Consider the following 15,829-nt stretch of genomic DNA (forward strand, 5'->3'; position numbering starts at 1 on the left):
AATGTTCTCCTCACTTGTGCTCCCTGGGGCACAGGTCTGGGCAGCGTTTATGGAGGTCCTGGGCTGCCCAGATGACAAGACCCCGCTCCTGGCCTTACCAATGTGGTCCAAAGGAAAGCAGTGCAATACGTTTGGCACCAGCTTGGCTGCAGGAGTTGCCAGTAGGAGGCGTACAAGGCGCCACCCAAGAAATTCCACACTGGATTTGTGTAGGGTTTACGCCTTAGCTTTTCCTTCTCCCAAAGATATCCCAAAAAGCAGTGGAGATTATACCAGAAACAGTTAAATGGGGGCAGGATGAATTGTGGTTTGAAGGAAGGGCGGACTTTCCAAAAAGACTTTTTAGAACTCTGCTACTCTCCCAATAAAAAACACACGTCCATATGCCTGATCAGATGGAGCAATGGGTTAACTCAAGGTGGATTTAGATTTGATGAGGCCCTAAGCTACTGAAGCGACGCTGTGGCTTAAACCACAGAGCCTAGGACTTGCTGATCAGAAGGTTGGCAGTTCAAATCCCCGCGACGGGGTGAGCTCCCATTGCTTGGTCCCTGCTCCTGCCAACCTAGCAGTTCAAAAGCACGTCAAAGTGCAAGTAAATAGGTACCGCTCCGGCGGGAAGGTAAACGGCATTTCCGTGTGATGCTCTGGTTCGCCAGAAGTGGCTTAGTCATGCTGGCCACTTGACCCGGAAGCTGTACGCCAGTGTGGTGTAGTGGTTAAGAGCGGTAGTCTTGTAATCTGGGGAACCGGGTTCGTGTCTCCGCTCCTCCACATGCAGCTGCTGGGTGACCTTGGGCCAGTCACACTTCTGTGAAGTCTCTCAGCCCCACTCACCTCACAGAGTGTTTGTTGTGGGGGAGGAAGGGAAAGGAGAATGTTAGTCGCTTTGAGACTCCTGAAGGGGAGTGAAAGGCGCGATATCAAATGCAAATTCTTCTTCTTCTCCCATGGCCAGTAAAGCAAGATGAGTGCCGCAACCCCAGAGTCAGTCACGACTGGACCTAATGGTCAGGGGTCCCTTTACCTTTACTTTAAGCTACTGAAGGTAATGAGGCCCTTTCTATGTCCAGCTGTCCTTTGTCAACAACAAATTGTCACTGTTTTTTGTGTTGAATATATGCTATATGGTAATTTATGAACCTAATAGGTAGCTAAAGCCATTTGTACGTAACAAATTGGAGCCTACACAACACAAAACACTGTTGCTGTATGTAGGTTTTATTTTATTTGGTTTTTTATCTTATATTTTGGAAATGTACATCCAGTTGTTTTTTCCTTTAAATTTTTGTGGGGCCCCCAAGAGAGTGGGGCCCTAAGGTATAGCTTGTTTAGCTTATACGTAAATCCGGCACTGGGTTAACTCCACCTTCCTTTCCTGCCATCTCCGACAGTAGCGTGATTTGCAAAAGCCTGCGAACATCCCTGTTGGATTCTAATTGTTCGTGGCAGTCGGCACACGGTTCCATGTGTTTGGTCACAGCAGTACCCTTTCTCTCCTTTAATCTTTGATGGATGTCGTGCTTGGATACACTGATATGGCTCGTACCACAGGCAGTGATTCCAGGGGTGTCTTTTGTCTTTGTTCTTCAGGCATGGAGTCCTTATCGGGTCAGACAGTATTTAGTAAAGGATTCCCTTCCCAGCTATGTGAAACAGAGAATTCTGTTGGATGTAGACCATAATGGTCAGTGGTTTTTTTTTCCCCTGGGGGTACTCAGGGGTACGCATACCCCTAAACATTTTGTGAATCTATGTTTGGCCTCATGGAGGGGCAGTATTTCAATATGAGTAGGAAAATGAGAGTACCCCTAAACTTTTTTAAAAAAGAAAAAAAGCATTGATTATGGCTAGTTTAATCTATCCATAGGCCAGAAACGTCTAATATCAGCTTGGTTGGACAGTGTTCTCGAAGCTACCAGCATGAGTTTGACCAAACTGCGGGAGGCAGTGGAAGACAGGAGTGCCTGGCGTGCTCTGGTCCATGGGGTCACAAAGAGTCAGACACGACTAAACGACTAAACAACAACAATATATATATATATATGATATATGGACATAGATGATATTGAAATGCCCACATATGTGATCTATTAGGTGTGCATCCCCCCCCTCATTTTCAAAATGTATAATTAGAAATAACCTACTAATTCTTGAATACAATTGGGCTGTGCTTGCTCTCTTACCTTTTTGCATCCATATGCCAAGATGGCTCGCACCAGATCTTGAAGGGTGTGAAGCTCTATGTGTATTTTCTGGCTTTTGTTTCTAAGTCTTCGCCGCGTCTTCCTTATTCCTTTCAGCTTCCTTGATGGTTTGGCTAGATCTTCTGAATAGAGAAGTAACGCGCCTGTTCTCGTGCTGTAGGTTTTAGGAAGACACAGTCCACAGTCTCCCTCCAGGTCATGATAGTCGTGAAAATCGGTTTCAAGGCACTGCCAGTTCAAATAATCCTAACATATAAAAAAACCAACAACCACACATTATTAATTTATATATCGCTTAATGGCAAAACAGGCCTCTAAGCGCTTTTACAAAGCATAAAGCGTGTTCTCTAAATACAGTCATACCTTGGAAGTCGAACGGAGTCCATTCCGGAAGTCCGTTTGACTTCTAAAACGTTCGAAAGCCAAATCGCGGCTTCTGATTCACTGTTAAGTTGTGGGTGAACGTATCAGACGACACAGCAATTCTTCAAACAGCTCTTGTTTATTCACAGGCCAGAACAGAACTGAACTGAAGGGTTCAGCCAGCCTGCTTATATAGAGCTCCAGTACAACGTAACTGTAGCAAATTCCTGTAACTATCCAATCACTGAACGTCACTTTCAATCCCTTATTTGCATATGTGGACCTGAGTGAAAACTATCTGCAGTATCCCCCTGCTGGCGCAGGGTGAGAACTTCAGTACATAACACTGATTGCAGCCAATCAGAAGCCGCGGAAGCCCTGTCGGATGTTCGGGTTCCGAAAGAACGTTCGCAAACTGGAACAATCACTTCCGGGTTTGCGGGAGCCAAAACGTCCGAGTTCCGGGGTGTTCAGGATCCAAGGTATGACTGTATGTGAGATGAGGAGGGAACAGCAGCAACCTTTCCCCCCATTACGAAACACCATAAAATACTGTAAAATACTTTCACAACCCTCCTTATTACGTTATGGGGGCTTTATAGGGCAGCATGGACCTGCAACATTTGTCACAACCGAATCCATCAAATTTTGCTCACAGAGACTTGAGTGCAAAAAGAAAAGGTATTCCACATCAGCTCTGCGAAATGATTCCACAACACAAAATGGTTTCCCCGGTCTTTGTATTCTTACAGCTTCCCCCCTAGAAAAAAGGTTTCTCCAGTAATCTTATTACAGGACCCTGTGTCACAATGTCGGCAGCTGCTGCCTGATAATAATAATAATAATAGAAAAACCCTGCATGGTTAAAGAGAATTGATCTCTGTTATGTTTCTCAATATTTTTAGACTGAGATATTCATCATGCAAAGTATCTGAATAAGGTGCAGTGTATTTGAGGAGTCTGAAAAGAAAACATTCATACCATAAATCTATCCAGGTGCTCGCATGAATGCCACATGTGACTGGCAGCTAGCCTTACAACCAATTAACTACATGAAGGAATTGGGAAGGTTCTGACTTCTAGCTCTGTCAAACACACACACACACACTGAATTTATCATTGGAAGTGGATTCACGTGATGGTCTCAGCATCCTCTGGGAGCAGCTGAAAGTCAGCAAAGGCGAGGTCTTTCCTGTGGCTTCCACATGATGAAGCGGTCATGAGATCAAGGCCTCAGAAACACGGGTTATACTGTATTTCAGCCTCAACAGGGAACTACTGTAATCCTCCAACGTCAACCGACATGGACTGTAGAGAAAGTCTTGGGGCGGAACCATGTGATGAGTTGCCACTAAAGTAGGCTTGCGACCTTAACAAAGAGGGCAGTCTCTCTCTGAAGAGCTGCCTGGTCCAAGTCCAATTTAAAGATAAAAAAGGGGCTTGAAGTTGCCCACCGACAGTTAGCACCCAGACAGCAAGCTAAGCGGCCACAGCGGCGAGATGTATTGCATTTCTATTTGAAGTAGAGTAATTATTTTTACGCTCACTGGAAGGACAGATGCTGAAGCTGAGGCTCCAATACTTTGGCCACCTCGTGAGAAGAGAAGACTCCCTGGAAAAGACCCTGATGTTAGGAAAGATGGAGGGCACAGGGAGAAGGGGATGATAGAGGACAAGATGGTTGGATAGTGTTCTTGAAGCTACCAGCATGAGTTTGACCAAACTGCAGGAGGCAGTGGAAGACAGGAGTGCCTGGTGTGCTCTGGTCCATGGGGTCACGAAGAGTCGGACATGACTAAACGACTAAACAAAAACAACAATTATCTTTACATTTGCATCTATATGTATATATATATGGACGCGGGTGGTGCTGGGGGTTAAAACGCAGAGCCTAGGACTTGCTGATCAGAAGGACGGCGGTTCGAATCCCCGCAATGGGGTGAGCTCCCGTTGCTCGGTTCCTGCTCCTGCCAACCTAGCAGTTCTAAAACACGTCAAAATGCAAGTAGATAAATAGGTACCGCTCCAGCGGGAAGATAAATGGTGTTTCCATGCGCTGCTCTGGTTCGCCAGAAGCGGCTTAGTCCTGCTGGCCACATGACCCGGAAGCTGTACGCCGGCTCCCTCGGCCAGTAAAGCGAGATGAGCACCGCAACCCCAGAGTCGGTCCCGACTGGACCTTTACCTTTTTATCTTAGCTGCAACAAATTGTGTACATGTGGGAGAGGATTCATAGGCAAAACATCTATTTTAACACTGGTTGAGGAGGACAGAAAATAATTGCGCCGCGACTTCAGCATTAGTAGCTAAGTGTCTACATTGCAACCTGGAGACAAGGACTCACCTCTGGATTGAAATACACCTCCAGCTTCTCCTCCTTTTTTCGGACCACCTGCCCAGTGCCACGACTTAATATAGACAGGTGCGACATTTTAGAACGAGTGCGCATGTGTACGACTTCAGCAACCTCTTCCTTTGCTCCTATCCATTTTAGGAGATCCTCATCTAAGCAGAACGCTAGGCAACACTGTTTAGGCTTGGCTCATTTTAATGGCATGCATTATTCCGTAAACTTGATCTGCGTCCAGGTATGGATAACATCCACAGAAAATCCCACTTGAAGCTGAGCCCTCTTGTTGTTTTCACTTTTCTGGGTGTGACTTTTTCGACTGCCTGTCCTGTGGCCGTTTCTTCCGTTCTGGTTGGTCCGAGGATTTGTGAAACGCCACCATGATCCCGATTGCGCTCTGAGGTTGTTTCTGCGTTGCTATGGCAGCAAAAGGAAATTAAGTTGTTGAAAGCAGCAAGAGGGAAGGGAGAGAAAGAAAGCCAGAGAGCAGATTTTGAAAGGATCAGACTCGGATTTCAAGGGTGGGTTTCCCTGCAAATGTCCCCCAACCGTGAGAGTAACATTATCCTTCACAGAACTTCTTTCATTGTCTCCCTGCCTCCCCCCTCAATTTTAAAATTACAGTGTTTTTCCCTATTAAGAAGAAAATGGAGCAGTATACTGCATGATCTGTAGCTGATAATCATTTGGAGAAGGGGTTCATTCTGCATCTGAAGATCTGTCACTACAGTGGTACCTCAGGTTAAGTACTTAATTCGTTCCAGAGCTCCGTTCTTAACCTGAAACTGTTCTTGACCAGAAGCACCACTTTAGCTAATGGGGCCTCCTGCTGCTGCCGTGCCACTGGAGCCCGATTTTTGTTCTCATCCTGAAGCAAAGTTCTTAACCTGAAGCACTATTTCTGGATTAGCGGAGTCTGTAACCTGAAGCGTATGTAACCCGAGGTACCACTGTACTTCTAGTCCACTTCCTAGCAGTGGCGTAGCGTGGGTTGTCAGCACCCGGGGCAAGGCAAGTAATTTGCGCCCCCTAACCCGTGGATTTGCGCCCCCTAACCCTAACCCCCAGATGTTGCGCCCGGTGCGGCCGGCCCCCCCGCACCCCCCACGCTACTCCACTGCTTCCTAGTGCATTTTTTAAAGTTGTGCAAAATGCTTTGCTTCAGGTTTGTTTGTGATTCATCTGAACTGAAATCTCTTGATATTCCTGTTCGTTGTCCTGATATTAAATGCTCCTCCATTCCACCTTGATTGTTGGAGCCTTTGTAATACTCCTTGACCAGCATTTGTCACTGGTAGTACCTCTGGTGGTGGTGGGAACGCACTTCATGCTCCTTCTGGGATAGTTTGTCCATCCTGCACTCAGCTCTCACCTGTGGCTCCTAGAAGCTGTGCACATGCGAGAGCAGCCACACCCCAGGTACAGCTTCAACTGGCTGGCTAAACCAGGTGAGGGTAGATGATGGAGCGTCTCCACCCCCATCATTCTACCCGGACACTGAGGTCCAGCACCAAGGGCCTTCTGGCGGCTCCCTCACTGGGGGAAGCCAAGTTACAGGGAACCAGGCAGAGGGCCTTCTCGGTAGTGGCGCCCTCCCTGTGGAACGCCCTCCCACCAGATGTCAAAGAGAACAACAACTACCAGACTTTTAGAAGACATCTGAAGACAGCCCTGTTTAGGATTAAGATTTTAATGTTTGATGCCACCCAGAGTGTCTGGGGAAGCCCAGCCAGATGGACGGGGTATAAATAATAAATGGAAATTGAAATTGATGGGTCTCAACCCATCAGTGAGTTAGGGTCTTCCCCTGCATGTGAAGACAAGGCTCTGGCAGATGTGGCCAAAAATGGGTCCTATGGTCAAGAAGGAGGTTTCTGCGTGAGCTATAGAGGGAAATGAGGGGCAGATGGGCTTGTCAACCTGGGAAGGGAACGCATCTAGATGGAAAACTCTGATCCTAAACCTCGCTTCCTTGAGGGATATCTTCAGGAGAAGAAAATGCTAAGCAGTAAACTCCACACCAATCCGGAGTGGAGAACAGCCTGTACGCCTCCTTCCGTCAACTCCCGCAGGCAAGCTGGGGCCAAACATATTGCTCTGCTTTCCTTTGAACCACATCAGTGAAGCCAAGAATCTGGTTGTCTGGGCAGTCCATGACCTCCATACACACTGCCCAGGCTTGTGCCCCAGGGAGGTCTCTCCGGTGCTTCTAATGGAGCAATTTGACTTCACTTCTGGAGGCACATTGTCTTTCGAGACATATGTATACCAACAGGAAACCAACAGGGAGCGTGTGGCGCTGTGGTTTAAACCACAGAGCCTCTTGGGCTTGCTGATCGGAAGGTCGGCGGTTCGAATCCCCGCGACGGGGTGAGCTCCTGTTGCTTGGTTCCAGCTCCTGCCAACCTAGCAGTTCAAAAGCACACCAGTGCAAGTAGATAAATAGGTACCACTCTGGCAGGAAGGTATTGCACCAGAAGCGGTTTAGTCACTCTGGCCACATGGCCTGGAAAGCTGTCTGCAGACAAAGGCCAGTTCCCTCGGCCTGAAACGAGATGAGTGCCGCAACCCAATAGTCACCTTTGACTGGATTTAACCATCCAGGGGGCTTTTACCTTTTTACCTTATACCAACAGACTAACTTCAAGCAAACTAACTTTCATTTGTGGACCAAAAACAGGTTGGGAGCAACTGCAGGGGGAAATCAGTAGCTGGGGGGGGGGGAGTGGAGCTGGATCACAGGACCAAGCTGCTGGGTTTCACATCATGCAAAGGATACTACAGTGATACCTCGGGTTACATATGCTTCAGGTTACATATGCTTCAGGCTACAGACTCCGTTAACCCAGAAATATTGCTTTAGGTTAAGAACTTTGCTTCAGGATGAGATCAGAAATTGTGCTCCGCAGCGCGGCGGCAGCAGGAGGCCCCATTAGCTAAAGTGGTGCTTCAGGTTAAGAACAGTTTCAGGTTAAGTACAGACCTCCGGAACGAATTAAGTACTTAACCCAAGGTACCACTGTAACAGCTGAGACTGTGACTAAGGATTTGGAAATCAGTGTGACCTCAGAATATAACTAAAATAAACTGCACACATAGCAAAAAGTAAAATAAAAAAATGTTGTTTTCTGTTTATACCGTTTGTATGTCTCTAATATTCTTTTTCTTTCCCCCCAGAAGAAACTGTGTTGAAAATCCTCATTTTAGGGCAGGATTAGATCCTTTCCTCCTGGGTTTTCTTCCAGCGCTAAGCTGTCCTGAGAATTCAATTCGAACAGGCAGGGGGAGCGAGCACCATCTCGCTTGAGGTTGGGAGGCGAGGAGTGTTCTGCTTATACTATATGGGTGTATTCGCTGCAGAAACCAGTAAAGTCTGTCAAGTGCTCTTCAGCATCAATCTTCTGAAAGTGCCCCCCTGCTGACATGTACAAAGTTATACAGCAGGCTACTTTCAGCTAGATTTTGGTAGAGTGCCTTTCACGCAACATGTCCTCGGAGTGCTTTTCAAAACACAAACAGCAATAGGAAATGTACAAAACAAATAAGCGTTCAAACAGGCGGTCTGGTTTCCCAAACAGACCGAAAGAAGCTTTTCAAAGCCAGGCATTAGGAAGGGATTAGAACTCCCAAGTTTGATGCATTCAAAATGGGGCGGGGTAAGGATATGGAGCTTATATACACTTGTAGGCAAAGGCTGGAGAGTCACAAAGTGGTCCCAGATCAGAATAATATGGTCTTGTTGTTTAGTCATGTCCGACTCTTCTTGACTCCATGGACCAGAGCACGCCAGGCCCGCCTGTCTTCCACTGCCTGCCGCAGTTTGGTCAAACTCATGCTGGTAGCTTCGAGAACACTGTCCAACCATCTCGTCCTCTGGCGTCCCCTTCTCCTTGTGCCCTCCATCTTTCCCAACATCAGGGTCTTTTCCAGGGAGTCTTCCCTTCTCATGAGGTGGCCAAAGTATTGGAGCCTCAGCTTCAGGATCTGTCCTTCCAGTGAGCACTCAGGGCTGATTTCCTTCAGAATGGAAAGGTTTGATCTTCTTGCAGTCCATGGGACTCTCAAGAGTCTCCTCCAACACCATAATTCAAAAGCATCAATTCTTTGGCGATCAGCCTTCTTTATGGTCCAGCTCTCACTTCCATACATCACTACTGGGAAAACCATAGCTTTAACTATACGGACCTTTGTTGGCAAGGTGATGTCTTGCTTTTTAAGATGCTGTCTAGGTTTGTCATTGCTTTTCTCCCAAGAAGCAGGCGTCTTTTAATTTCGTGGCTGCTGTCACCATCTGCAGTGATCATGGAGCCCAAGAAAGTAAAATCTCTCACTGCCTCCATTTCTTCTATTTGCCAGGAGGTGATGGGACCAGTGGCCATGATCATTATTAATCCTTTCCTGACTTTTTGCTAAAAGAACTTCACATAATGCATTTTTTTAAAAAATTGCATTTCAACTGAGAGCATATTCGGCAGTTAGGGTGTTCGCTTTGGCAGCAACTGCAAAATTACCTTGGGCATGTCTGTCACCGTGCGCTACTTATATAAATAGCAAAGGTCATAAAGTCCACGCAGCCCCAAAATAAATATTGCAGATGCACCGCCACATTCCACCTCTGAACTCTCACACTTGGCACCTGAAGACACCGCTGTGTAAATTGCTTCTCTTTCAACAGTTCTATTCTTTCAAGTGAATATTAGCTCTGGTGAAAGTTGCTGAGTTGATATCCTTGGAGATGATGGCTCCGACTCGGTACACAAATTAGTTTTAGCAAAATGCATGCGCAGCGCAGCACTACCAGCCGAAATGTCTGAACCGCATTTATCAAGTTGCGGGGGGCAGGGAGGGAGGGAGGAAAGAGAGTCGCTTTGCTCGCGTCAAAGGACTTCTTCTGAGGCTGTCAGTGTGGAAGCCAATTAGCGCCAGTTATGGCAGTGTGGTGTTTTCGTGCAAAATAAATAAATAAGTTGTGGGCATAGGACATCTTCTCTTTCATTCCCACTTGCCAGGTTAAGCAGGTATCAGGCAGGGCTGCTGAGATTTTATTTTATTTTTTATAATATTTTTTATTAGTTTTACAAAAGTTTTTATAACAGACAAACACAAAAAAGAAAACAAACAAACAAACAAGTATAATTTCATAATGTCATTTCATAAACTTCTTTCCTCGGACTTCCCCATACCTCCCCTTTCTGCATCCTCATGTCCAAATTTTATAGCAACTTATAAATGTTTTTTCCAACTCTAATTCGTCATAGTCCTTTCTTATTCTAATCTTATATTACTGCAACCCTTTCTCTCTATAGAATCTCGACATTCTAAACTTCATCAAGTTTATAGTAGTCCTTAAGATAAATCTTGAATTTCTTCCAATCTTCTTCCGCAGTCTCCTTTCCCTGGTCTCGAATTCTGCTCGTCATTTCCGCCAATGTCATATAGTCAATCACTTTCATCTGCCATTCTTCCACGGTGGGTAGATCTTGTGTCTTCCAATACTTTGCGATCAGTATTCTTGCTGCTGTTGTTGCGTACATAAAGAAAGTTCTATCCTTTTTTTGCACCAATTGGCCGACAATGCCCAAGAGAAAGGCCTCTGGTTTCTTAAGAAAGGTATATTTAAATACCTTTTTCATTTCATTATATATCATCTCCCAGAAGACCTTAATCTTCGGGCATGTCCACCAAAGATGATAAAAAGTACCTTCAGTTTCCTTACATTTCCAGCATTTATTGTCAGGCAAATGGTAAATTTTTGCTAGCTTAACTGGGGTCATGTACCACCTGTATACCATTTTCATCACATTTTCCTTTAAGGCACTACATGCCGTAAATTTAATTCCGGTGTTCCACAACCTTTCCCAGTCAGCAGACATAATATTATGACCAATGTCCTGTGCCCACTTAATCATAGCTGATTTAACTATTTCATCTTGTGTGTTCCATTTCAACAGCAAGTTATACATTCTTGACAAATTCTTAGTATTGGGTTCTAGCAGTTCTGTCTCGAGTTTTGATTTTTCCACCTGGAAGCCAATTTTCCTGTCTTGTTTAAAAACCTCCGTTATTTGATAATAGTGGAGCCAATCTTGTACTTTGGGTTTTAGTTTTTCATGGCTCTTTAATTTCAGTTTCTCTCCATCCTGTTCTAAAATCTCACAATACTTTGGCCATCCGACCTCCATATTAACTTTCTTATGGGCCTTCGCCTCTAAGGGTGACAACCATCTAGGGGTTTTGTTTTCCAACAGGTCTTTATATCTCATCCAAACATTGAACAACGCTTTCCTTACAATGTGATTTTTAAAGGCACTATGCACTTTGATTTTGTCATACCATAAATATGCATGCCAACCGAATGCGTTATTGAAACCTTCTAAGTCCAAGATATCTGTATTCTCGAGGAGCATCCACTCTTTCAGCCAGCAGAATGCTGCTGCCTCATAGTACAATTTTAAGTCCGGCAGGGCAAATCCCCCTCTTTCTCTTGCATCTGTTAATATTTTATATTTTATTCTGGGCTTTTTGCCCTGCCAGACAAATTTCGCAATATCTTTCTGCCACCTCTTGAAACAGTCCATCTTGTCAATAATCTGCAAAGTTTGAAACAAAAATAACATTCTAGGCAATACATTCATCTTAATTACTGCAATTCGGCCTAACATTGATAATCTCAAATTTGACCATATTTCTAAGTCTTTTTTAATTTCTAACCAACATTTTTCATAATTGTCCTTATATAAATTCAAATTTTTAGATGTTAAATTAACCCCTAGGTATTTCACCTTCTTAACCACCATCAAACCCGTCTCTTCTTGAAACTTATTCTTCTCCATATCTGTCAGGTTTTTCCCTAAGACTTTAGTTTTTTGTTTATTCAATTTAAATCCAGCTACCTGGCCAAATTGTTGAATTATCTCCAACACCTTTTTCGTGCTAGTGTATGGCTCTTGTAAAGTCAGAACTAAGTCATCTGCGAAAGCCCTTAACTTGTAATGTTTTGCTCCGACCTGTACACCTTTAACTTGCTGGTCCTCTCTAATCATGTTCAGCAACACCTCCAGGACCGAAATAAAAAGCAATGGGGAAATTGGGCACCCCTGTCGTGTTCCTTTTTCTATCTTAAGTTCCTCAGTTATTACATTGTTTACAATCAACTTAGCTTTTTGTTCGGAATATATTGCACCCATACCATTCTCAAAACCTTGTCCTACCCCCATCCCATGAAGGTTCTTTTTCATAAAACTCCAAGAAATGTTGTCAAAGGCTTTCTCCGCATCCACAAATATCAAAACTGCTTTAGTATTTATGTTCACCTCTAACTTTTCCAAAATGTCTATTATATTCCTAACATTGTCTGAGAGGTGTCTCTTTGGGAGAAAGCCTGCTTGGTCTCTATGAATCTTTTCCATCAATACTCTTTTGAATCTTTTTGCTAAAATGTCTGCAAAAATTTTGTAATCCACATTGAGTAACGAGATTGGGCGGTAGTTCTTCAATTGAGTCTTTTCAGTCTCTGTCTTTGGTATGAGTGAAATATATGCTTCTTTCCACGATTCAGGTGCCTTTTTTCCCTCTAAGATCTCATTACAGACATCCTTTAACGGTTGTATCAACCATTCCTTTAACGATTTGTAATATCTGGAAGTCAGTCCATCTGGCCCTGGAGATTTGCCCAATTGCATGTCCTGAATGGCACCCTCTATCTCTTGTTCTGTTATTCTCTGGTTTAGATCCACCTTACTTTGAGGAGAGATTTTTTGTAATCCATGTTTATTAAGGAATTTATCTATGTCTTCTTCATTTTGTAATCCTTGGGAATAAAGTTTTTTGAAATAACTCACAAAACAGTTTCTTATCTCATTTGGTTTAGATATGGTCCTTCCATCCACTTCCAAACTTGAAACTGTATTTAATTTCTGTCTTTTCTTGAGTTGCCATGCCAAGAGTTTGCCACATTTGTCTGCCGACTCAAATGTCTTTTGTCTCATTTGCTTTATTTTCCACTCTATCTCTTGGTTCATCAATTCCATATATTGTGTTTGATACAATTTAATCTCCCTCAAAATCTCCTGGGACTTTGGTTTTGACCTTAATTTTTTCTCTCCTTCTTTTATCTTTTCCAAAATTTTTTCTCTTTTCTCCTTCTGCTTTCTCTTCTTTATTGAGTTTTGTTGAATCAAAAACCCTCGCATCACAGCTTTACTTGCGTCCCAGATCACTCTTCTTTCCACATCGCCCCTTAGATTGATTAGGGCTGCTGAGATTTTAAACAACTGTAAGTTGCGCCATTCCCAGTAGTGATATATGGAAGTGAGAGCTGGACCACAAAGAAGGCTGATCGCCGAAGAATTGGTGCTTTTGAATTCTGGTGCTGGAGGAGACTCTTGAGAGTCCCATGGACTGCATGAAGATCAAACCTCTCCATTCTGAAGGAAATCAGCCCTGAGTGCTCACTGGAAGGACAGATCCTGAAGCTGAGGCTCCAATACTTTGGCCACCTCATGAGAAGAGAAGACTCCCTGGAAAAGACCCTGATGTTGGGAAAGATGGAGGGCACAAGGAGAAGGGGATGACAGAGGACGAGATGGTTGGACAGTGTTCTCGAAGCTACCAACATGAGTTTGACCAAACTGCGGGAGGCAGTGGAAGACAGGAGTGCCTGGCGTGCTCTGGTCCATGGGGTCTGGTCCATGGGGACACGACGAAACAACAACAAAAAGTTGCGCCAACTAGTGAGATAACTGAGGAAGGCTCTTCCTCAATCCCAACCACATTATCCGACACTAGAACTGGTAAAAGGATGGAAGGGCCTTCATGGTGGTAGAAGCCACTCTCTGGAATTCTCTCCCCCAGGCAATGCAAGACAAAAGATGTGCATGGCCTAGATTAGAACCAAATTTTCATAAATATCCTATGAACTGAAGGCTGACTGAAGACATTTGGGTTCCAAAGAACGTTTGCAAACTGGAACACTGACTTCTGGGTTTGTGGCGTTCGAGAGCCAAAACGTTTGAGTTGCAAAGCTTTTGACTTCCAAGGTACGACTGTATTTAGCTGTTATCTTCCTTCCTTTTGTGAACTGATTTAAAGGGGTGCAATAAAAACTCTCACAAGCTTTATGAACAGCAACAAGAGCCCTTGAAATACGGTACATCGTTCCCCGCAGATCCTGTGCTAAACATCAGGTTGTATTGGGTGACCTTCCAACGAAAAAGGAGATTTACATTAGGTGAGAATGGAATAAGGATCATAAAACATTCTGAACAGCAAATTGGTGCTATATAAATGATGAACAATAATACTTTTTGTGCATAATTTCATAGATGGTAGATAAAATATTGCTGCTGTGTGACTAAATATGATCGTGTTTTAAGTCTGCCTCCTCAGAGGCAAATTACTCCTTATTGAGCAGGCCTATTTATAATTTGTGGCTTCATCCATGTTATACAGAGACTACAGAAACTTATGAAGAATATATTGGGGGAAAGGATTCCACAAGAGGCAATAAAGCTCTGTTCCCGCCCTTTAAAAAAGTTAATTACATCAATTATGAATACGATAATGCTCCTTTTAAGCATTTTGAATACTAAATTAGTACCATGTGTAGATATGTTTAGAAAAGTGCCGTCAGGGGTGGGGTGAGAAAGTCAATTTACAAGTTGTTAATGGTAAAGATATATTTCCAGGTTACATGAAAGACCGCTCCCCCCTGCACAGATCTGCAAGATCACTTAGATCATCTAGGGAAATTTTACTTGTGGCACTGCACCCTACAGAATACCATACAGCAATAACCTGAAAACAGGCATTTTCTCCTATGGACTTTTTCTCCCTGGACTTGTGGAATGTCTGTCCTTCTGCATCAACCATCAGTTGCTTCAGATGTGTTTTTGCCCAAGTTTTCCCTAACCCTTAAGATTGGTCCCTGTTTCATGTGACTGAGTCCCTTGGATATTGTTGTTGTTTGGGGGTTAGTTTTCTTTGCCTTCGCACGGTTTTTATACCGCTATGTTGTTGGTTTTAGGCTGCATCTTTGTTTTAATGGCATAATGGTTCGTTTGTTTTTACATGCATACTGCTGAGAAATTTCAAAAAATATTAAGTGGTTTATAAATGCTTTCAAAGAACATAGAGAAACACAATCCTGTCTGCTCGGAAGTTAAGAATACCGTTGAATTCCCACTGCTTTCAGGTAAGAGGGTGTTATGTACTGAGTTGAATAGGATCCAATGCAGTCTGATTGATCCTAGAACAATGCAGTAGTATGATTGGTCTTCAGGAGCTACCCAATCCAGCTCCAGATGGAAGTGAATCCACAACCTGATTGGCCTACAGGAGAATTCCGGAATTAGCCAATCACGTGCAGCCCATTGTGTAAATAATGTATATAAAGCAGATACTTTGGGGAAACTTTCATTCCTCCTCACCACTATGAGCTGAATAAAGAGCATGAAATCCACTCTTGACTCTGAGTATATTTCAGAGGGTGTCCATTAATTTGTTTGTGGCTGCATGAAAGGCTTCACTCTGTTAACCCAGCTAAGGTTCAGGTGTCTCTTCATAAGTGAAGTGTACTGATCCCAGGGGCTAACCGAGAGGCGAGGTCCGAGTCCAGTCCAAGGTCAATGGTGCGGTATGGACGGCACTGGGGTTGCGCACTCATCTCGCTCTATAGGCCGAGGGAGCTGAGTTTCCCCAGCCACTCTGGGCGGCTCCCAATCAAATGTTAAAAACAATACAGCATTAAATATTAAAAACTTCCCTAAACAGGGCTGCCTTCAGATGTCTTCTAAAGATAGGATAGCTGCTTATTTCCTTCACATATGAAGGGAGGGCGTTCCACAGGGCGGGAGCCACTACCAAGAAGGCCCTCTGTCTGGTTCCCTGTAACCTCACTTCTCGCAATGAA

At 44.1% G+C, this 15,829-nt stretch overlaps 1 protein-coding gene across 3 annotated transcripts in view; it reads right to left on the reverse strand.

The window, feature by feature from the left end:
• KIAA2012 overlaps window positions 1–5,872 on the reverse strand; it is a 244,930-nt gene extending 239,058 nt beyond the window's left edge. For all 3 annotated transcript variants that reach the window (XR_014214370.1, XM_082242346.1, XM_082242345.1), the window contains exons 1-2: window positions 4,915–5,872; window positions 2,187–2,453 (exon numbers count right to left, since the gene is read on the reverse strand). Coding sequence is in view for 2 of the 3 variants with exons in the window: in XM_082242346.1 (XP_082098472.1) it covers window positions 2,187–2,453; window positions 4,915–5,019 (372 nt within the window). In the remaining variant the exon portion in view is untranslated. The remainder of the gene's footprint in view (window positions 1–2,186; window positions 2,454–4,914) is intronic.
• Window positions 5,873–15,829: the final 9,957 nt, after the last annotated feature.

This window comes from Podarcis vaucheri (assembly GCF_965113315.1).
Source record: "Podarcis vaucheri genome assembly, contig: SUPER_1_unloc_1, whole genome shotgun sequence".
Classification (NCBI taxonomy): domain Eukaryota; kingdom Metazoa; phylum Chordata; class Lepidosauria; order Squamata; family Lacertidae; genus Podarcis; species Podarcis vaucheri.